This window comes from Crotalus tigris, unplaced genomic scaffold (genome assembly GCF_016545835.1).
Source record: "Crotalus tigris isolate CLP2741 ecotype Arizona unplaced genomic scaffold, ASM1654583v1 scf7180000018585.330925593:3314079, whole genome shotgun sequence".
In the NCBI taxonomy this organism is placed as follows: Eukaryota; Metazoa; Chordata; class Lepidosauria; order Squamata; family Viperidae; genus Crotalus; species Crotalus tigris.
Genome location: NW_024097088.1, coordinates 2,429,363 through 2,453,119, shown reverse-complemented (window position 1 = coordinate 2,453,119; position 23,757 = coordinate 2,429,363). Strand labels below are relative to the sequence as shown.

General features: G+C 46.2%; 1 protein-coding gene across 1 annotated transcript in view; it reads right to left on the bottom strand.

Moving 5' to 3' along the window:
* Positions 1-569: 569 nt before the first annotated feature.
* Positions 570-23,757, bottom strand: part of GPC4 (glypican 4) — a 35,414-nt gene continuing 12,226 nt past the window's right edge. Inside the window, exons 2-9 of the mRNA XM_039354780.1 lie at positions 16,992-17,150; positions 10,254-10,645; positions 7,363-7,528; positions 5,523-5,653; positions 4,911-5,057; positions 4,085-4,221; positions 3,537-3,712; positions 570-2,304 (exon numbers count right to left, since the gene is read on the bottom strand). Of these exons, the coding sequence (XP_039210714.1) occupies positions 2,093-2,304; positions 3,537-3,712; positions 4,085-4,221; positions 4,911-5,057; positions 5,523-5,653; positions 7,363-7,528; positions 10,254-10,645; positions 16,992-17,150 (1,520 nt within the window). The 3' untranslated portion in view covers positions 570-2,092. The remainder of the gene's footprint in view (positions 2,305-3,536; positions 3,713-4,084; positions 4,222-4,910; positions 5,058-5,522; positions 5,654-7,362; positions 7,529-10,253; positions 10,646-16,991; positions 17,151-23,757) is intronic.

The window sequence follows — 23,757 nt, the reverse complement described above, 5'->3', positions numbered from 1 at the left end:
TAAGTCATGGGCTACCTGTATTCTCTAAAAACCCATGTCAACATTCAGGCCCGAGAGATTCCCGCCTTTGGGGCTGGCTGGCGTTAATCCAGAACATGTTAATCTCTAGAAGTTCCTGGAAGGATAACAGAAAAAAAACTTGGCCAGGCGGAATTCATTAGAGGGCCACAGAAATCGTTGGAAAAGAACGGAAGAAGAAAAAATGATGATCTGAAAATCTCTTTGTTAAGGACCAGATCTGAACACCAAACAGCCGGGCTCAACCCAATTCCTCTCCATGAAAAGCAATCCAAGACGGGTCTGTAGGGCGTAACTCATCGCCTTTTGGGGGGGGGGGAGCTAAAAAGGAAATTCCTGAGGAATGAGGTAGTTTCTGTAGCAATCAGGACATTCTTTTGAGAAAGAGGAGGACAGAGAAGAATTTCAGCTGTTTACAATACACACACACACACACCATGCACACTTTATGTCTTTATATACATTTGGGGAGAAAAGAAGAGCAAAGATTCAGCCTAAATTCTGCCTCATTTAGCAAGAGGGTATTGTAATAAATCAACAGGCCACTTCTGGAAAGTTTATGCCTGGGGGAGCGGTTTATTGTTAGAACCCAACCAAAGGTCTTCCAGATTGACCTAAAGTCCCTTCACAAGATCAGGCTTAGGAACTTTGTGCTGTGCACGGAAGGTAAAAACGGGAGTGAAGGAAAGATAAAAGAATGCCGAATTGCAAGAACAAAAAACATTCTCCAGCAACAATTTTGGGAAACCTAGATGCAGGATGCCAACCCTGTTCAAATGTGGGACAAAGATCTAGACTGGTTTGGGGCCTTCCTATAGCCCCCACATTATGTTCTTTTGGAACCATTTCATGCTGCCTGTTGGGCCATTCCAGCCATGGGAAACCGGTCCGGGTGGACCGTAACTTTGAGAAGTAGCCTTGCTTTCTCTCCAGGCACTCTTTCAACCTCTCCCGGATCCCAAAAGAGTGTTTCCAAATTGAACACAATGCTGTGCCTGGACCCGGCGGTCCACCATTCCACTAACAAGGACCGTGGGAGGAATTCTACCAAAATTTATGGCCCAGGAAGAACCCACCACTAAAAGAAAAGTGTCTGACTGGTTCAACTGGTCCTTCAAATCCAGCCCAAAGGTGCTCCCAGACTCTTCTCTTTCTGAGCCAAACCAACCCCCACCCCCCAGAACATCCGTGGTCAAAATGGCAGCTGCCACAATGCAATCAAATCCCCACCTTTTTGACATGTTGGGGCTGACATCTCAACTTTGTCCCCCATCAGGTCACACCTGCAACCCCCACCCCTTCCAATTCTACGTCCAGATTGTCCGTATCCTTTGGGACGAGGGAGACCTAGACTCTATGTAAAAGGAAATAAAAGTATATTAAACCAACTCTTCTCAAAAATCCACACCTCCTCCTTCTAAAGAAGCACCTGCCCATGTACGATCTGGACAAAAGAGTGTGTTTTGTGTTGTTTTTTAAACAACTTCCTCTCTTTGCCTATTAAAATACAATCAATCTTGAAAAATTCCTTCCGCTTCTGTACAGATAAATTTCCTATTTCAGGAAAGAAATCATCCTTTAAACATACCAATCTAGAACAGTTGAGTTCTCTTTAAAAAAAAAAAGCTAAAATAAAATTAAAGGAAAAGAGTGATAAGGGGGGGGGGGGGAGAGAACCTGATTTAAAACAACAACACACACCAGAGCTAAGGACAGGCCTGTATATACACACTTGGTTTACCACATTTATTGTGGTTTCTCAGTCAGCAGATCGGATTAACTGATCCAAACGGTTCTGTGATTTCATACACCCAAAGCCTGAAAACAGGGCAGAGGGAAAAAAAGATTTAAAACCAGTGGCAACAAGAGTTTTTTTCTTTAAAAAAAAAAAACACCTGTACGTGGTTTTTCCGTTTAACTTACAAGGAACCTTTTGAACCCTTCCCAAAAAAAAGTCTCTAGATGGTATAAATGTGAAATCCGGTCCCTTGGCACTTTTTTTAAAAAATCCTTTTCCCCGCCTCCAATGGTTTTAAAAAAATAATAATAATAATAAAAGGAGGAGCAGGCGTAGTTATCTCCATTGTCTTTGACCCACAAGGAAGAAGAAGACGAGGCTTAAAAGGAGAAGGGATTCCGATGGGCCGAAACTGCTGGCTGAATCAGTCATTTTTTTATCTATTTTGTTGACGTTCTGTGTGACTTCGGTGGTGTTCAGCACCAGTTCGGGAGAACATTGGTGCAATTCGCACCCGCTTCCGCTGCCTTCTCCGCTGCTTTCGTCACCTTGGGAGGAGGAAAAGGGAGGGGGGAATAGGAAGAAATAATCCATTTTTTTAAAGGTTCAACCAACTGCCTGAGATTTCTCCTCCTGTTGCTGACTTGCCTCTTCTTGTGGATTCAGACACCGAAATGAGACAGGTAACAAACTAATCCAGTGTTTCTCAACTGTGGCTGCTGGAAAAGGGGTGGACTTCAACCCCCAGAATTCCCCAGCCCGCTTTTGAATTCTCTCCTCAAGCAGCCAGTTGAGAATCACTTTACTAGTCTGAAGACGATGGACAGCTGCAGACGATGGCGAAGGGTGGCCCTCGCTTAGGGACCAGTTCTTTAGTGACCCTTCAAAGTTAGAACAGACCCCCCCCCAAAAAAAGAGGTGTTTATGACCATTTACAGAGTTCTGACAGTGACCCAGACGGTCACAGAACGCAGAGACAGGAAACCTGGTTTTTGGGGGGTTCTTTTGCTTTTTTTTTGAAGGCTGAGCCGATCTCTGGGAGAGACACCCTGGTCATTACTGCCATTTAGCGTTTTTATTTTCCAAGAAAACTTAGGGATTCTTTTAGGGCCCTGAAGTCTCCTTGGAAACAATGTTACAGGTAGTCCTCAACTTACAACGGTTTGTTTAGTGACCGTTCGAAGTTACAAGGGTGCTGGAAAAGTGACTTAGGACTTTTTACATTTACGTCCGTTGCAGCATCCCTGTGGTCGCGCGATCAAAATTCAGGCGCTTGGCAACTGACGCACACTTATGACCGTTGCACAGTGTCCCGAGGGGGAGGGATCATGCGATCCCCTTTTGCAACCTTCTGACAGGCAAAATCGCTTAACAATCGCGCCACTAACAGCTGCAGGGATCCGCTTGTAACAGCTATGGCCAGAAAGGTCGTAAAATCGGGCAAAACTCACCTAACCAATGCTTCAACTTAGCAACAGAGACTTGATGCTCAATTGCGGTCGTAAGTCGAGGACTAGCTGTGTATTCTCCCTTTCTTTGTATTAAATCATGTGGACGCTTCAATTCATTCTGTTCTCCGCTAGCTTGGCTGGTTGAGGTTCTCCAGATTTCTCAAACAATCAAAGCAGGGAAATCCGAGCTGGAGGGAGGGGCCCAGGACCCCCTGCCCACTGTTCTCCTCCTATGCCCATTTTGCAAGAAAGGGCCTCCCAGGGCCCCCAAGGCCTTCAAGCCTTCACCCGGCAGATTGAGATCTGTTTGGACAGCGACGTCCCCTTACTGATATCTATGAAGTCCACATCGTTGCCGTTGTAGGCGTTCTTCAGCTTGCTGATCATCACCCGGAGGGACATGATTTGCCGGCGGATCACCAGGTCCGGCTTCGAAGTGTCGACTTCCACTTCGGGGTTGTTGGCCTGGTTGGCTAAGCCGTTCGGCATCACAGCGAAGAGGTACCTGGGGAGAAAAGGGGAGGGGCTTCATGTCAGACAAGGGGTTCAAGAGGGCCCCGGGGGGGGGGGAAGTCCTTCGTTCATGGCCTTTGGTTTACCCATCGGTTTTTATTATGGTCACAGGACAGCATTAGAAATAAAGTCATCAAAAACAACAGTTAAATTGTTTTAAAAAACCAATTAGTTAAAAAATAAAAAAGAGAGAGAGTGTGTGTGTATTTATATATATAGTATATAAAATAAATCTAAAATAATACATTGCAATTAGTGGTAGATTATCAAAGGGGAGTCAAGAATCCGTCGAATTTTGCAGTATAACAAAATTTGGCCACATTCAAAGAAACATTGTTTAATGATGGTCTGAATGTTCCTTCACCTGCTCTTGTTCTTTCCATTCCAGCATTCTTCTTCGTGGACGTTGCCGGCAGCCATTTTCTCATTGCCGCAGATGTTGCTGGGAAGGGAAGACCAGAACTTCTTCGCCTGCTTCAGTTTCTCCTTCACATCGGTCACCTGGGGGTTCAGCAAGAGAAAATCCAGCTCGGAAGGGCTCCTGGTGCAATTCCACCTCCCCCTCTGTTGCCTTATCCCATTGGCCAGACTCCGCTAGCTTGGCTGGTTGAGGTTCTCCAGAGCCTCTTTATGATGGGTGGACTTTAACTCCCAGAATTCCCCAGCCAGCCTTTTGAGCTCTCTGTGGAATGTCGTATCTCCTGAGGTTACATCGGCCCCAGCCCTGCTAGACTTTCATAAAGGCCTTAAATCCTGTCTTGGAGGCCTTGAGTTTACCCATTTTAACACTGGCTGGTTTATTCTCAAAGGCTACTTTTTCTTGTGATTTCCTGGAAGTGAGTTAACTATTGTTATTTTGTTGTCATGAGATAGGTGGCATCTCATCAATCAACTGACCAACTGACCTTCCCCTACTGGCCTATCTTTCAGGCAAATGGACATCTATTCTTAAAATTGCCCAGCTGATCTGGTTACCTTGGACCTGGAGACCACCCACCTAAAATAGAGCAACATCAAGAACAATCTATTTTAATAATCTTCATAATTGGGGGAGGGGGGCCTGCTCCTTCTTTGGGAGGTCAAAGCAGAACACGTGGCTTGTCATTCTCTCCAAAAACTTGACCAGTGAGTTTGATTGTGTTACTGAGGCCCTTCCGAGCCACCGCCATCATCCAGGGCTCTGTACTCACCAGTCGATCCAAACTCGTTCCTGCAGCTGTTGTGGGACGTTCCTCCGGGTTGTAAGGCCTAAAGCGGGCACTGAAGCTGCTGTCTGAAGCGGAGCGGGATGTTCGGCTTTGTGCCAGCATCTTGGGTTGCCCACACCCTTGAAAGACCTAAGCCAAGGAAGACACAGGATAGCACCACACCTTTGGTGAACTGGTTCTCCCCACCCAGACTTTCATGAAGCAACGGTAGCAGCAGGATGGAGGTCAGTCTTCCGTAACCTGAATGTCCTTCAGAGATGTTGGATCTAATTCCTGAACACCCTGGTAGATTGCTGGAGACATCTCACTGCCTTGCCTATGAGGAATCCTTGGTCATCTATGGTGATTAGCCAAGTTTTTATATTCAATATTTACATTTCATGGCCCAATTTGTTGACCAATAGAGATTTTTCTGTTTTGGAGCACCAAGTAGTTAGAAACTTTTGTGAGGATGAGGACTTCCTACAGGACACAAACCACGAAGCCACCTGAGATTCTTCCAGGATTTTTTCCTGAAGTACTCCTCCTAGGTCAACCATTCTCCCCTTCCTTCTCCTTGCCTCCCTCTCCCTAAACAGAACACCCTCAACGTACCTTTTGGGACACCTGTAAGCTGTTTTCCTGCATATTCATGATGGCATCTGAAATCTTCACATCGATGGGGTCCATGACAGACTCAATGTTGAAGGGACCTTCCAACCTCTCGGCCAACATTAGCATTGAATCTAGGCAGCGAAAACCAGAGGCAAGCAGACACGTTAGTTAAGTGTTCCCACTGGTCTCAAAATCTCAAAAAACTGGAATTCCAGGAGATATGCAGACCAACATATAGTAGATCACCCCAACATGCCTTCAGGAAGTTCTGGAGAAGGTCCAAGAATTTGGCAAGAGCAAAACCATCTGCTGTCTCTCTCCAACTCATCCTTCTTAGCTTCTTCCACTGTCCACCAAACACACGTTCCATTTATAAACAAGGCCATTACACTCTCTCTCTCTCTCTCTCTCTCTCTCTCTCTCTCTCTCTCTCTCTCTCTCTCTCTCTCTCTCTCTCTCTCTCTCTCACACACACACACACACACACACACACACACACTACGAATCCCTCCCAGATCTCTGCTCTGGCCAGGCCTTTGCATTCATTAATTAAACACAGGCCAAATTATGTTGAGCGATGTTGTAAAAAGATGATGTATCTGGTTTATTTGCTGCTCTTCTCCATTACCTCACACTTTGGAGCAGAAAAACAAGCATTAACTTTAGAGATTTTTCAGTCCCGCTTTATTAATTGCAATTAACAGTCCTCCAGCTTGGGCTGCCCCAAAGGGGATGTGAATCTACAGCAACGGGTCTTGTTAGGCGGGCACCCCAAGGTTTCAGAAACCAGGCTAAAAGTCTGCCCCCCCCCCCGTGCTTTCAGCTCCTCCATACCATCCACTTCTGATCAGGCCTCTTTAATTCTGTCCCCCCCCCAGTCTCCCCAGGAGAGATTCCAGCCTCTTCAAATTGCATCCTTCTCCGAAATGTTACAATCAGAACAAATTATCTAAAATAAATAAGACCATCTGCCTTCCCTGCACTGTTTACTCAAAGTGGGTTTCAGGTCTTCCTGTTTGCAGAAGCAGCAGTCAAGAATCGGCACACGGGGGAAAAAGGCTTTCAGCCAAGGCGGGGTGGGGGGATGGGAGGGCGCTCCAGAACTTTGGGTGATTCAGATGTTGAGTTCCTCAGAGGAGAAAAGAAGGATATGCGTCTCCTTGTTACGGGCGAGGATGGGCACCAAGCCAAGGGTTGTTCTCCTCAAAGAAGACGGGGTGGGAGAGCTCCCCAAAAAGAAAGCAGGACCTTATGAAATCAGGAGACCACAAGAACGAAGATTCTCCTATTCCTGCCAGTGAAGCACCAGGGCCTCAGTCACGGAGTCATTCAGAAGGCCCGCCAACCATGCTCTCCTCAACACACACACAGACACAGACACACACACACTGGTGCAAAGCCAGGACCCCCGGTGATCCAGAAATGATGGGGCAGAAATGAAAAGTGGGGAGGGAGGGAAAGAAGGGAAGGATAGATGGATGGATGGATCTCAGGCATGCACTCAGACCCCTTCTTCTTCTTCTGCAGAAATTACTACTCTGATCATCCCAAATCACTTACTGATCATCCCCCTAAAAGATATTTACATCTTAACCAAAAGATGTTGGGGGGGGGGGAGAACAACCCATTCCCCCTCCATCCCCACCCACCTTTTATTCTGTTTTCTCTGTGTCTTCTCTACCAACCCCTCCCTGCCAGAGCAACCGAGTTTTGCAGCAGTGGGCAAAAGCGAACGCCAACCAGTCTCCCGTCTGAATGGCCACCTTTGTGCTCCCGTAAAAGAGGGCTTTTGTTCCATCATTTAAAAAAAAAAAAAAAAGGCAGGCCCAGCCCTGCTCACCTATGAAGTTGTTCCACTCGCTGTCCAGCTCCCCTTGGTTGGCCAGGCAGCCCCGCATGACGTTGAAGCAGTAGTTGTAACAGGGCTTGATGGCCACGAAGCCTCGGCAAAACGGGCAGTACATCATCTTGGTCAGGGCGCGAACCCCCTGGGGCGTGGGATTGACCTTTGGGGAGAAGGAGGGAGGAGGCAGCAGAAAGAGGAAGAGCCACCATGTTACCATTGTTGACTGTGACTTATAAATTTGTCTACGGGGCTACGAGGACAACATAATCCCTACCTACAAGGCCATAACTAGGAGTAAAGGCAGGCATGGATGCCTCCCAGAGCTGCCGGTGAGACCTGGCACCTTGGTCCAGTTTGGATCCCAATTCTGCCCACCTCCACTGACAACCTTAAAAAAGACAGATGGGGAAGGAGAAGGAGGAGACCCCAGACGCCTTCCTGGCTGATGGAATTCCCTACAATCCTACCCCCCCCCCTTGGGAAGTTGGTCCTATTATCAATCACTTAAATCAAGATGCCTCCTTCCCCATTCTGACTTCACGCTCTGGAGAGAGGAGATTGCTTTGGTATTTGAACACACACAACCATCAACCTATCTCCACGTGAGTTGTCAACATCTCACACCTTCTCCTCTTGCTGAAGGCCTGCAGATGGATGAGACCCTCATCCACGTTAAAAGACTCTACGATTATTTCAATCGTGCCACAGAAAGACGGAAAGAGATGCCAATAATACACTTTGCAGGTTATTTTAATACATTCTCACCGCATGTGTGTGTATGGTGCGTAGGCAGTTTAGCACTGAGAGTTCCCGTTTTTAATTTTCAAAATTATAGACAGAAGGGTAAGAAATCTGTGAACTGCGTTCTGTTAATGTCTCCAAGATGGTGGGGAGGATGACCGAATTTGGCCTTTGCGCCGCCCGATGACTTGGGCAGTTTGCACAAAAACCACACAGAACAATGATCAAGAACAAAAGAGGGCATAAACTGGACCAAAAGCAAAACTCAGGAGGTTAGCGTAAAGGTGAACCCTGCCATTTAAAGCACAGAACCCTGTTCTGCAAAATTATGACAGGCTTCCTGGCCAAGCTTCACTTTATACAGAGGCAGGGATTACTTAACCTCCAGCAGGTGATGGGGCCAAAAACCCATTTTCCTGCCTTTGGTCTTTTCCCTCTCCTATTTAATCATTCTTGGTGACTTTAAAACCTGTGAACTTCAACTCCCAGAATTCCCCAGCCACTCATCCAATTGCAAAGGCTTTTTCTTAATTTAGAGTAGGTCTTCAAACTTGGCCCTTTAATGACTTGTGGACTTCAACTCCCAGAATTCTGGGAGTTGAAGTCCACAAGTCATAAAAGGGCCAAGTTTGAAGACCCCTGATTTAGAGCAAGGTTTCTCAAATTGTTGACTTTAAGACCTGTGGATTTCAATTTCCAGAACTCCCCAGCCAGAATCCTGGGCGTCCACAGGACTTAAAGTCGCTAAGGTTGGACAACCTAGATGATCCCATCCAATCGGAAATCACAAAATAACCTGGGTGCAACCAGACCAGGAGATTGGAAAATTTCATGAAAGTAAATTGGATTGCCCAACATTTGGCAGGGGGGGGGGAATCTTTTCATCACTCTGACCTCATGCAGTGACTGGGACGTCCTGGCATTAGGTATCCCGTCACCTTTGAGACTGCGGCCATGCCATCAAGTGCACCTGCCCTGTTAGTGACCACTTTTGACCCCTTTCAAAACAACCCTTGATTAATCACTAATTGGGGTGTGGACGGTGCTGCTGCCAGAATCTTTTCATGCCAAAAAAATCCCCCCCTTTCCTTTTTTTTTTTTTTTTTTGGCTCCAGCATAATTTGAATGACATTTAGCCATATGGTCTTCATTACCGAGAAATTTTCTCTAGTCTATGAGTTGCAAAATATCAGGTTTCTCTCTTCCATGAGTCACTGCAGGGTCTGGCTTACATATTTCTCCCCCTTTCTTCTCTTCTAAATATATATAATAAGATTGCCCCAAGGCAAATCTCCCTGTTGCCCAGCAATTTAAATCTGTTGATTTTAATGCCTGTCAGGGATTCAATAATATTACAAATCCCCATACCGGCTTTTGTGATTTCCAAGGAGAAATGAGAGAATATGTTGAAGGAAAAGTCCTCCTAGTCCAAAGACTCCAATATATGCGTGTATATTTTGGGGCGTTGGGTGGGCACTGACTGCAAAACAGCCTCCCAAATTTACAGCAGGGACTTTGCCGAGACTGAAATGCCTTAATCTGCCCCTTCCCATCAATTAGGCTGAATTTAAAGAAGGGCAAAGGAAAATTTGCAAGAGCCCGGCTCAAGGAAGACATAAAAGCAGATCATCCAGAGCTCTTTCGTCATTATCATCACCACCTTTCTCTTTCTCTCTCTCTTTTTTTTTTACAAATTTAACAGAAGGAAAACTCTGCTTGGACTAATTGAAAAAGTGAAATTTGGTCTATCAAAGCCAAGCAAACGCCTTGTTTAGAACCTTTGTCTACAGCTCTCAAGCTTCTCATGAGGTTCTCCATGAAGATGGACATCAAGTGGGACCAGACACGGGAGGGTCGATGACCCAACAGATGGATGCTCTTCCTCCTCCTCTCCCTCATATACTTTCTGGCATGTTTATTCTTCTTTGTCCTACTTTCCTACAAGATAACAATGCCAACTGCACAACTGAAGTCCTGTTTTGACACACATTGCAGCTATGATCTTGACTTCTTGGATTCTCCCTATGATTTATTTTCAAAGTTGGGCGATCAGTGCAATCAGTTGTCTGGGACGCCCCCTACAAAAAGATGATACTCCCCCCTTCTGCAAATTGGCCACCACTGAAGCAAGAATACTCACTCACCGCAGAGACTTTGGCCACCGCATCCCTGGCCACGGCCAGGCCCTGGGCAAAGGTGCGGGCTGCCACAAAAGCCCGGGTCACCTGCAGCTTCAGCTTTCGTGGGACGTCTCCAAAGGGCTTCAACTGCTCAGTATACTTGCTGACGCACTCCAGGTACTCGTCCGAAAAGTGATACTGGGGGTTGACCAGGCGGAACATGCGCTCCAGGAGACGGGCCCAAAAGTCATTCAGCATGTCTTCCAGGTTGACCCTCCCGCCCGCATAATATCGCTTCAGCTCCACAAAGAGGTCCTTGAACATCTCCGAGTTCTGCGTATACAGGAGGCCGTAAGTCCGTACAAACATGTCGTTCAAGGATTTCTCCGCGTTGTCCAGGAGCTCTCTGAAAAACTCTGGGAGAAGAGAAGGAAGAAATTGACTGCGAGGAATTGAGGGGGAGGGTGTTAACATCTAAGGTAACGTTCTGGAGAAAGTTCCACCACGTTTGGAAGGAATCAGCGGTGTCCACAGATTGGGTTGAAGTCAAGATGGTAGCTATGATTGTGTGATTGAAAATGTTTTGCACATACAGCACATGTTAAAAAAAGGGACAGGGGCTCTGACCACAGGATGGTAGTCACCGTCCTGACCTCTTGACCCTGCAGAGGCTGCAACGGGAATCCTACCTACAAAATGCAGAAACTTCTCTATTCTTTGACTAGAAATTGGACAATAAGCAAAAGATTTCAGAGTCAATCAAGAAGGGACAATATTTTGAATTAGGTACAGAAAAAGCCAACTCAGTAAGCCCATTTCTTACATATTCCCCTTACATATATTCCTATTATGTTATTCCTATTCCTAGAAACATTTGGCCCAAGTCAGTTTACCCCCAAATAGCATCAAAACAGTGAAGACAAAAGCCAACCTAACCCATGTTGATTTGGTGATGGACATACCATCAATATATCCAGATCCTTATCTGGATACATCAACGGTATGTCCATCACCAAATCAACATTGGTTAGGTTGGCTTTGTTTCAAACTCCATTTCCTTTTTTGTGCTACGTGAACCCAGGTCATATGATCTGTTCATGGCTCAACATGGAATCCAAACCCAGGGGAAAAAAGGTTGATCTACCCATACTGTACAGAACGCAGCTGCCAAGTCTTCATAAAGAAGTGTCCAACTTCAGAACCTCAATCATCTTCCAGGGGTTCAGCAAGGATGGGAACCATAGTCCCACCTATCACATAGTTGCTGAGTTGGCACGGAATGGCCTTGGAGAATCCTCCCCCCAAAAAGTCCAACCAGCCACAGGCAGACGGTTGGGGCAATACAAGTATTGGTTGTGGGAGTATTCCACACCACACCTGGAAAATGCGACCGGAGAAAAGAGAGTTGAAAGGGCAGGAGGCCCTCTGCAGCCAGAAAGTACCGCAAGGATTGTGTTCAGGGAGTGGTCCTCAGAGATATGAAGAAAGCCCAACAAGAAATATTTAATACCGCCATGTAATAACCTAAGAAATTTTTAACAAGGGACAGATGTCTGTAACATGAAACAGCTGGCCTTCTCCCAAAGAGTTTCTTTGCAAGATTACCATCTCTCGCCCAGAGAGATGGTAATCTTGCGTAGAATGGGGTTTTATGATTTAATATCCCTCAAAACTGGGGAGAGCGGAAGGATCGGGTGGAGAATGAATGGATAGGGTGAGAATTCGTAGGGCTGGAGTTTGGACCGCAAGCCCAGCCCTTCCTTGCAAGGTGAAGAGGTTGGTGGAGGCTTCATCCAGAGCCCTGGGTGTCTTCTCCAGACCTGGCTCCGGCAAATATGTTCGAATCACACAGGCCTCTGTGCTGCACCCTCAAAGGAGGCAGTGTTTCGACTCAAAAGTGGTCAGAAACTGGTGGAGGGGGGGGCAGCCGGGGAAAATATCTCTGGCCCCCTCTGAATTTAAACCTTGTTTAAAGACAGGCTGCAGTTTGAATTCGGTTGGAATTCAAACTTTCAAAATCTTCAAAGGGCTCCAGCACAAACAAAGTCTGACTCAGGACATTTTGGAGGGGGGGGAGAGAGAAAAAAATGGGAGGGGGACTTTTAAAATACATCCACAAGAAGGCTGCTTTTGAATGTGGCCGTGGGCTCTTGGGATGGACTTGGCCAACGAAAGAAGAGTTTGAGGAGCAGAATCAAAACAGACCCTGAAGCCAAGGCTCCCCACACCCTCCAGAACCCCTTGGCCAGGGTTAGCACCAAGGCATCTGCCCGTTCCCAGGACTGGCCTTTCCTGCCTGCAATTCCCTCCTGCTTTCCTCTAGGTTACAAACCTGCACAGGGTGGGAGGTATTAATTTCTAATTCACTTAATCATGTTGAAGGCTCGCTTCCTCTCTCCCCCCACCCCCAACCCTCTGCCTTCCTGACCTTTGAATCCAAAGACGGATCGGTTTCCTCTTTGGACGCTTACCTGGAGAAAAAGCCTCCGGATCACATTGGCTCTGAAAATATCCCTCCTGGTCCCGCTGAGCGGCCAGTTTTTTTTTTTTTTTTGATAGACAGAATAACAGAATTGGAAGGGACCTTGGAGGTCCTCTAGTTCAACCCCCTGCTTAAGCCGGAGACCCTAGACCCGGAGTGCCAACTTTGGAACTTTAAGACTTTGTGGACTTCGCAGCCAAGTTGAAGTCCACAAATCTTAAATTTTGCATACAATTACCTCACACTGTTCTGGACAAATAGCAATCTAGTCTCTCTCCCCCCAGTAATGGAGCACCCACAATTTCTGGAGGCAAAGCCTTCCATTGATTAATTGTTCTAAATTCTCTTTATTGCTAATAAACCGCAGGTCAGTTGGGAAGGCCCTGGGTGTGTCAGAGCATGGCTGAGCATCCTGCAATCCCAATCTAGGCCACCCCATTTCTTCTGAAAAACCGAGATTTGGGGTTGAATAAGCCATCTTCCCAAGAGCCAGCCCAACACCCCAGTTGGAGAGCAGTTCACTAACGAGGCCAGTGGCAGGGGGTAAGTAGCTACTAGCCCAGGTGAGAATTTACTCTGAAGGTTATCCTGGTTAAGTATTAATTTTCCCCCTTGAAGAAGGCAGATTGATGCTGATTAATGAGCCTCAAGGTGGCCTAGGAATAACCCTACAACTTTGAAGGGGGGGAGAAGAAAGAATGGTGGGTGGGCAAGCTGCTATCTTGACAGTTTGAAGGACAAAATGAATTAACACCTTTTGTTTGTCTTGGGAGCAGGACTTGTTCTCAAACACAAGCTGGACGTTTAGAGATTACTTTCTTGTTTTACAGCATTGTAAAAGTGTGTGTTTTACAGTGGGGGGGAGGAGCGTTGCCTTGAAATTCTCAATGAGGAGGGTGAGCCAGTCAAACACAACTGCAGAAGCTCAAAGGGGGGGGGGGTCTTAGGAAGGCACCAAACTATTAATAGCCAGAGAGCTGTTGCTCCATTTGGCTTAGAATGAAATTGTGCTGATGGACATGGCCAAGGCCTTGGGGAATTGTGTGTGTGTGTGTGTATGTGTGTGTGTGTGTGTGTGTTTGTGTGTGTGTGTGTATGTGAGTGTATGGGGCAGGGTTTGGGGCAGAAAATGGCCCTTTTGCTACATTTATCATATTATTATTATTATTATTATTATTATTATTATTATTATTATTATTATTATTATTATTATTATAAACCTATTCTCCAAAGCACCTGAAGGCAGGACAAGAAGCAACGGATGGAAACTAATCAAGGACAGCAGCAACCTAGAAATAAGGAGAAATTTCCTGACAGTGAGAACAATTAACCAGTGGAACTTCTTGCCTCCAGAAGTTGTGGGTGCTCCATCCCTGGAGGTTTTTAAGAAGAGACTGGACAGCCATTTGTCTGAAACGGAATAGGGTCTCCTGCCTGAGCAGGGGCTTGGACCTTCCAGATCTGTTATTCTGCTTATTTTCTCCAAGTGGCCCCATCTATCAAGCATTACAATGCATGAACTCTTAAATAACGGTAAGCTTGGCTGTGGAATGCTTATTAAGTTTCATCTCAGCCACACACAAGAAAAAGAAATTCCAAATAATGATAAAACCCCCATGGGGGGGAGGGGAGAAGAACTTTGATGTCTCTCCTTGCAATGCCCTAATTCAGATCAAGAGGGACCCTGCTGGTTGCCCTAGATCCCCTTAACTGATTTCCAGATCCTCCAATACTAACCCAGATCATTTCCCACAAACACGTGTCTAGTTCTTGCGTGGGGCAGAAATGGGTCAAGCAAAGTGCTGAAAAGAAGACTGGGCACATTCACAAGTTCAGACGCCTGCCATTTTGGTGGACCTGTGGCTGGAACTGTGATGCATATGCCATCTACATGCCAGAATGGGGGGGCGGGGGCGGAGGTGTGAGCTGGATGGGGACATCAAAACAGATGGGCCCTTCCTGTTAAATCTTCCACCTCTCCAGACTTCAGAAATGGGGTCTCCATTTTGGGAGAGAAGGATGGGGCTGGGAGACAGGGAGGGCCGCAAAACCATCCAGAGTGTGGAGACGGGAAGTTAAGTCCCTCTGGTTTTTATCTAGCACAATGGTCAATTCATCCTGGTCAACTCTTTCTCTAAACCAGGAGTGTCCAACCTTGACCACTTTAAGACCTGCAGACTTCAACTCCCAGAATTCCCCAGCCTTCTGGGAGCTGAAGTCCACAAATCTTTAAGTTGCCAAGGTTGGACATCCTTGCCCTAAACATTTGCTGGATAGCTGAACAAGAGGCGGACAAAAGCCTCTCTGCCCTGGACAGATTGTCCTCTGCAATCTGACTCCCCGGGAGTCTCCTGACACTTCTCAGTGTCTTCCCTGGGATCAGAAGAGTGGAGCAGCAGCTTTCCTAGGAATTCCGGAGAGCCATTTGGTTTGGAGAACCATCTGTTAGCACTTATTGGCACAGGAAAGAGAGGAAAAATAGAAAGAGAGAGCGAGAGAGAGAGAGAGAGAGAAAAAAAAGGAAGGGAAGGAGGGAAGGGAAGCCCAGCTGAGCTTGCATTCGTAATTAAAGAAGCTTTAGAGAGGGAGGGGCAAGAAAATGTGCTCCCGGGTGAATTTGCAAAGCCATCTGTCTGCCTTGCAAAAATCTTCCCCCCAAATGTCAATTTGCTCGGCTTTTCTGCAGCTGGGAGACAGGCCAGGGCAAGGGCAGCCCTGAACGGTTATTCCTAGTTGGACGGCTGCCCGAGCGCCAGTAAACAGTTCCTGCCTCCCAGCCCCGATGCCTCCCTTCCCTCCCAGAATTGGCTCCCACCGATACCAGAAAGAGGTTGAGACTCTGCAGAAGGACTGGAAATCTGCAGGCTAAAACCTTTGCTGAATGGTTGCAGGAACTGGGTATGTCTAGCCGAAAGAAGAGAGGGGAAAGTCTTTCCAGATTTGAGGGGGTCGACCTATTTTCTAAAGCAGCACCTGAAGGCAGGAGAAGAAACAATGGGTGAAAACTAAGCAAGGAGAGAAGCAACCTAGAACCGAGGAGGAATTTCCCAGCAATGAGAAGAATCAACCAGGGGAACGGCTGGCTGCTCCATCCCTGGAGATCTTCAAGAGATTGGACAGCCGCAGTATCGGGTCTCCTGCTCAAGCAGGGGGTTGGGACTAGAAGACCTCCAAGGTCCCTTCCAACCCTTTTGTTCTGTATTCCCGGCAAGCCCCCCTTTTGCATCCTGCAGGGAAGGGGAACCTCCAGCCCTTGGCTGGCTGGCCCTCAGGTCTCTGCCCAGAGAAAGGTCAGATTGAGGGGGGGGGGTGCTTCCTCTGCGCTATCTTCTGCTTCCTGGGGGCCAATCTGGTTTTTAGCAATCCCATCCTGCTGCCCAAATCCAACTAATGATGATGGGGGGGATGAGGGGGGGGGGTTCAAGTCTTCCTTTTTTTACTCCTGGTGACCAGACTGATAGCTGTTCTCCATAGCGAAGGAGTCACAGAAGGAAATGCCCACTGTCCCTTCTTTGTTCCTGCCCCCCCCCTGCTCTTCTTTGCTCGCCTCTCGGTGTCAGATTTCACTCTGTCCCTTTCCAGACTGCCTGTGCCTGTGTCACAACTGCACAAAGAATAACAGCTAACAGCGGAGAAGCCACAAAAGCAGAAACATGCATCTTTTAATTCTGCAAAAACCACACACTCAAAACAGATTCTGAGACGCCTGACCTTTGAGGAGCCATGTTGGTTTAAGGCCTCCTTGCAAAAGCCATGAAAGAAATAAAGTCATTTGCTGCCCTTTCCATTGGCTGAAAGGTTGCTGAGGCTAAAGTTATGTCACGAATGGAAGAGCTGAAAACCAGCATTTCCCCACAAAAAAGGGGGGGAATAAACCCCCTTCGGACCCACCTGTGCTTTGGTTTCCAATCCTCACAGCAACCAGGAACCACAATACGCTAGAACCATCAAATTTAGACTTGAATGGGTCACAGGGTTTATGCAAGCAGCACAGTGAAATCCAGGCTCCAGATTTTATGCAGGTATTTAGGAACCAGAGTGGAAATGTGGTTGCGTTCCCCACGTGGGCCACTCAAAGAGACTCCATCAGGGCATCTACGGAATGCATTTGCCAAGCAAGAGAAGAGAAGAGAAGAGAAGAGAAGGAGGAAGGGAAGGGAGGAGAGGGAGAGAGGAGAGGGAAGGAGGAGAGGAGAGGGGAGATGATCCAAACTAGCCCTATTGGACAAGCCTCCAACACGTGAATCTTGATTCAGAAGTCGCCCAGAGCAGAGACTCACCGTCAAACTTTTTGTATCGTGAACTGAAGGTGCCTTGCAAATTGTTGCTCAGCTCGACAACAGCATGGCTGAAATCTTGTCTGCTCTGCTGCCAGTACTTCTCCTCCATGGCTTGGGAACAGCAGGTGTACCCTTGAGGGCAAACTTTCAAGTGATCACCTAAAAACACATCAAAGGGAGAACTTGAGCCCAGGCACCCATGTCCATGCCAACCGCCTGGTAGCTTAGCTGTGCCAATCCACAGAAAGCAAGCTCCTGGTAAATATTTTGTTAGGGCATCTCTTCAGTTTTATGGTTTTTAGAACCTGCCCAACCTCTTGTAACTCCATTCAGGGTGGGTTACCAGAAGTAAGTCTTCTAAAAGCAAGGGTTAGGAATAAACCAAAACAAAAACCAAGACTCGTCATAAATCAACCAGACCGCCAGACAGAGGCTGAGTAAAAGGCCCGGTAAAACAAATCTGTCTTCAGCAATCTTCTTAAAACCACAAGCATCCAAAATGTGGAGGGTAGGGGGCTGGGGGGGGGGGCAGAGAAGACCTTTGTTTCATCCTTGTGCTCATGACCTCAGAGAGAGGTTAACAGATGTGCAAACTCACTTCCACAATGTGCAGGAACCAGCGAAATGGTGACTGCGTTTTGCATGGCACTAAACTAGGATTCATGGCTTGGTTGGCAGCCACCATACCGAGCTTGCCACAGCTCTAAACAGCTTTCACACAACTTCAATATACAACAGCATGGCCCTTGCAAGAGAGCAGCCCAGCCCAGACCCATTGGCCTAAAGATTCAAGCTTCTTGCGATCTTTGTTTGAACCCAGCCCCTAACCATTTCAACATGTTTTCCAATCAGCGTCATCTTTTTCAGCCCAGTAAATCCATGCTTAAATCCATGTCTCAGACCAAAAATTGCAGGCTGAGTCACGGGCGATCGTCATGCCTGGTTTGGCCCAGCTTTCCTGTTTGCTCTTTCTCCATTTGAAATTTTATGGGCAAAGGACAAAGAACCAGCCTGTGGACCGCTTCACCTTTTGGGTACCTCTCTTGTTTGCACAGGGCTTGTGTTGAGAAGCAGCCCCGTTCAGTAACACAACCTCCAGATTCAATCAAATTGAACAGAAGTGTAGGAGAAGAACAGGCTGAGCTAGAAGGTGGAGTTAAATGTGTCATAAGTTTAGAGTCCTGGCGTTGCCACAAGGGACCCAAGTTGAACCCTCCTTGTTGACCCTTATCTTTAGCTTTGACTGTTAGTTGACTAGATTCTTGTGTTTAAATAGCAATAATAAACTCTTCTGGGCTTTGAACTCAACTCATGCTCTTGGTTATTTGCGCACTGACAAGAAGTGGTTTTACCATTTTCAAAACGTAAACTGAGCAGCGTGAGTTTCTTCCCCTTCCCATTCCGTGTGACTCTTTATGCCTCTTGAGCAAGTCTCTACCCAACCTTCCTAGCCTTAGCCCATTGGGTCAATGCCATGCCTGAAAATACCATGCCGAGGAACCCCAACATTCTCCCTGCCCTGGGCTGGCCATGGATGGAGAACACGCTCTTCCCCACCATCAATCTAGAGATCCTAAAACAGAGGAAAAGCTGCTGTGCAATGTGGGAGAACACAGCCAGGGGCAACTCAGGGCACAGTATGCACATCTCACTGGCATAAGACCCCAGCTCTGGATATTCCCCTGGGTACAACTGAATACCTCCAGGCAGCGCAAGACACTTCCCATTTATGGAACCTCCTAAAGTTAAGGCAAAATACATTATTATTGATTTCTTTAAGGAGCTAATGGAGGACTTCAGCTGGCCAGCCCAGAAATGCCTCTTGAGTTTTTTCTGCCTGTTCAGTCACTTCTTTTCGGTTTCTCTCACCGCGGCCTTATCTGTACAGCCCAACAAGTCACCAACAGCCTAAACCACAATCCCTGATTTAACCAAGCATGTTCTGGAAACCAAGCCCAGATACTTGGTTTACAGTTCAGTGTGTGGTGTTAGCTCAGAAAATAAACCACAGGCAAAGATGTCTTATGAACAGCCTTGACCCAAAGGAGTGTCCACCCTTCTCTCACACACAGACCTTGATAGAAAATGTCTTAAATTTTCAAAAATTATCTGCAGGGAGGATCATTCACCTTCATCGTTTACCTTCCCTGAGTTCAGGGAAGCTTCAACACACAACGTTCATCAGCCTTAAGAACAGAAGTGGCTGACAAGGTCACAATGACCACCGCTAGCCAAATCCGGCTGAGCTCAGACGCTCCACCCTGCCTTGGTTCTTCCATCGTCATCCGTCATCCTTCCTCTTCGGAAGTACTTGGTCAGCTTTTGGCTCCTGGAGACAACGGCAGGCATTGTCCTCGCTTAATGGTTTACGACTTCCCCGAAAATCAGCCATCAAAAGAATCCGAGGCTAATCCAATTTCACACTCAACTTGCCCTGGTCTCCTTATCGAGAGAGATTAAGGTTCCTCTTATCACTGCTAATTAACATGCTGCTGAGGAAAGAGAATCTGCTCAACAGAGAAAGACCAAAAAAGCATCTGAAACACAACCAACCAGGAAAGACAACAGGAAAATAAGGGCATAAAAAAAGTCTCTCCTTGGTCACCTGGAGCAAAAACGGTCAGTGGCCACAGATGACTAGCACAAGATGGACCCAAGCTAGGAGTGACCACCGCAGCCTAATCCCCAGTCATCGGGTCACATTCAAACAAGAGAAGATGACGCAGAAAGATGACGTGCTCTGTTATTGATTGTGCAACCACCATTTTATTTTATGGGATTTGCATTCTGCCTTTAGACCAACAGTTTGAGGGGTAGCTGCACAGCAAACCTTCCTTCCATTTTCCCCCACAATAGCAACCTCTCCTACGCAAAGAAAAGAGGATTGTGGCAATTAATAAATTTTACAATGCCACAAAATGCTGGACTCCATTCTAGCAAAAATGATTGACATCCAAAAAGCTCCTAGGATGAACTTACATATATCCTCTCCAGAGAGAGAGAGAGATGTTGAGAGGAGCTTTTTCTGTGTGGGCTTGCTCAGCTGCTCCTTGCAAAGCCAGACATTTTAGTTATTCCTGCCGTACGAACTTAAAATACCTTGCACAACCCAAGATTGGTGGGATTTTATTTTTGAAAATTACTTCTCCACAACCCCCACGCCATTTTACTTACGGACAAATTAAACCTTGTGGATTTACAATGGAAAGAATGCTAGACACTGAAAAATGAGAAGATTTATGCCTTGTGCACTAGAGCCAAAAGTTACATTAGAAAAGTTAATTCTGTTCTGGAAATGAAAGAAAGAAGTAAGAGAAAGAAAGCTGCCTCTTTACATAGTCCTGCTTCCGTTTCTCTTTCCAAATCCTTGTTTTACAACCCTAGAAGTCCAGCCTACCAAACACAACTGCCTGTAAATAACTTGTGAATTTTTCTCCTTCCATGGAAGAAGCCAAAACAAAACTCCAGTGAGATTTATGGCTGTAATTGTAGATCATAATAGGGCGCCAAGCAGAATAATCATTAGGTTTAAACAACAGAGGCGGAAGAGAGAGAAGGGGAAGAAAAGAATTAATAAATCAAGATAAATGTGAAACTTATCTGATGAAAAGGCCAGCCTGAGACTAATCTTCTATAAATCACGTAAAGCTAATCCTGAAGCTACGGCTTAGCTAAAATCTAGGTAAGTCTACTGGATAAAGAAGCCTCTTTCGAAACTTAATTGTAAAATTTGCCACTTTCCTAAATCCCATGCAAGGCTGTTTACAGAAGGACCTTAATCTGATCTCTGAATTAATCCATTTTTGAGTCTTGCTTAATACATCCAACCAGCTCAAGGGGCCACATTCACACGATGCTTGCAGATTCAGCCTATTCTCCAAAGCATCTGAACAAGAAGCAATGGATGGAAACTAATCAGGGACAGAATCAACCTAGAACTAAGGAGAAATTTCAGGCAGAGCAATTAACCGATAGAACGGCTTGCCTCCAGGGGTTGTGGGTGCTCCACCACTGGAGGTTTTTAAGAAGAGACTGGACAGTTATTTGTCCAGAAAGGTAGGGGTTCTCCTGCCTGAGCAGGAGGTTGGACTAGAAGTCCAGCAAGGTCCAACTCTGTATCTACAGAAAACTCTGTTGTTCTGTATTCTGTAGATCGCTCAAGGCCAATGATGGCTTCCTCAGGTTTCAAATGCACACATGTGAATCAAGCCAAGATGTCTGGCATCTCAGGTGCAGAAGACCAAGCCGAAGTAATCCAGGAGAACATCTTTTCATTGCTGGCTACAATCAAGGTAACAGCAGGCAACGATTCCTTTTCTGTCCCCACCTGCTTTGCTCTGTCTACCTAAATGTAGCTGGGGAGTTCTGGGAGTTGAAGTCCACCCATCTTCAAGTGGCCAAGCTTGAGGAAACACTGCAATAGAGATTGGGACCCATCCACCCAATTGCCTTCTCAAAGGATTCCCATTCATATACGTTACATCTCTTCCTTACCAACATTCATGAATTTAATCAATGTCAATCTCCCCCACCTCGCCAGGGCTGTTGCAAATGCAACTCTCCAGAAATGGTGCCTTCTGTTAAACAAAGGGCCCCCTGGTTCCATAAATGTCCATTATGGTTTTTATGGTCATTAATTAATTTAAGCCAACGCCAATATCGCTTGCATGTTCCCAAGCAGAGAGATTAGGAGCCTTTTAATAAGGATGATTAGAAGTGAGCGGGACCTTCAATGGCCTTCTTAAATTCCACATTCCATGCATAATTTGGAGGAAGGGGACCCATTCTGGTTTTCTCCCCCTCCCCTTGCTCCAACACCATTTCCTATCAAAAACTTACATCCTGTTCCTTCTTGGAGAACCAGGGCAAATAATTAGGCTTAATCCTCGTTAGGTCGGCATGTTTCCTTTGAATCCCGTTACCGCATTCCTTCATGCAAACAACTGCCCTTTTTAAAGAGAGAAAATCACATCTCATTATGGCTGTCTTCTTGGCCGAAAAAACAAGGTCATGACCTTCCTTTGCCTGTAGCCTTATAACCTCTGGTTCCTGACTGTGCCTCCCAATTGGGGAATCACCCCCCCTCCCAATAACCCAACCTGTATGAACAGATCATTACTTAAATGAGAAAGCTCAAATGTTTCAAACTGAGCACAAGAAAAAAGAAAAAAAAGCCAGCATCACAAATTAAGAACGCAACAAACCCAACAATCCAAAGTGTCCCTCCTTCCAAGCAGAAGTGGCCAGAAGCCGATTACCGGCATGCTTATTTACTCCGAAGAAAGCCCACTGCATCCAGAAGCCCCCTTCTTAATAAACCACTCTTCTCATGCTTCTTCTTCAATCAAATCAGATACTGAACTCAATGAAACTTGGATTTGTGGGTGAGCTCAACTTTTGGATCTCCATGTTCCTCAACTATAAGATGTACTCAAAATACCAGCTCAGGGGTGCTGATTCTTCACAAACCAGAAGGTTTCTTGGAATCATGAACTATCAAGGAGAACCTCCTAAGAATAAAGCAGTCCTAGTTGACATCTGTCCATCTTGATTGTACCTTTAGTATCAGGACCTCCTTCAAATTTTGGACCGATCTCACTCACAAACCCATGGAATGCTCACCAACCGTTCACTTGGAGACACCGTCCTCTACCTCCACCCCAGCCCCATGGCCTGTTAATCCAGGTTATGAGAAATCCATTGTTCCAATTTCTCACCCGGCTGCTGACATACATTTCTGTCTCTTATCCTATCTGTTTATCAGTTTCTTTCCTGTTGCAAACACACAGGTTTTCTCCTATCTTTCTGCTGTTTGCATCATTTACTAGTTCTCTGATGTTGCACCTAAGTTGTGACACAACCCTGTTGACGTCTGCTGCTTAAGGATATCATCCCTGCTCGGAATATTTGGGAGTTTTGCTGCTTTGCTATCTTGCTCAATCTTTAGCTTAAAGTTCTAGCATGGTATATAGATGTTACTCAAGAAGAGATAAAACTGGTTCGTGTCCTGGGTTGGAATCATCTCCCGGTGGTCTGGAGAAAGTGTCCCCATGCGCATTTTTCAGTCTTCTGCCTCTGCCTCTTTGCAGCAAGAGGGAAAACAAGTTTTCAGCCCACACAGAGCGAAACAGCTTAGTGTGCATTTACTGTTATTAAGTGCAGACTTAATAAAAGTAGGAAGATTTCCACCGTTTATTGCCTTGCTGTGCCTAATGATAGCCAGCCAACCACTAGGTCAGGTTCTCCAGCAAAGGTCACAGGCCACAGGCAGCTAGGAGGAAAACCTGACTGAATTATCTCCTACAAAGCAATGCTCAGACACCATTAACAAAGAGATGTAAACACACCTTGAACCAGTCACTGATTTGCTGCTGATCTTCTCTTCCTGCTAGTAAGTTCTCGACATGGATTTAGGAACTGCTCTTCTAGAACTTCTAAGGATTCTTTGCCATCCTGGATTCAGGAATGACCAATAACAAAAGGTCCTTCTGCGTGACACCCACTGCTATCAAATCAACCATCTTTTTTTCCAAGGGTGACCAATCTCAATTCCTTCAAAACAGTTATTTCTCAAGCTTGGCAACTTTAAGATGTGTGGACTTCCCAGAAACCTGGGAACTGAAACACCGCTTCAATCTCTCTTGAAGGACAATTTCCAATCTTCTGGTCATCTCGTTGCCCTCTTTGGTCCTTTTTCCAGGTTGTCTGAAATCTTCCATTCTAATAATTCAGGATCAATGCCTGCATATTTACGCATCTTTTTCCT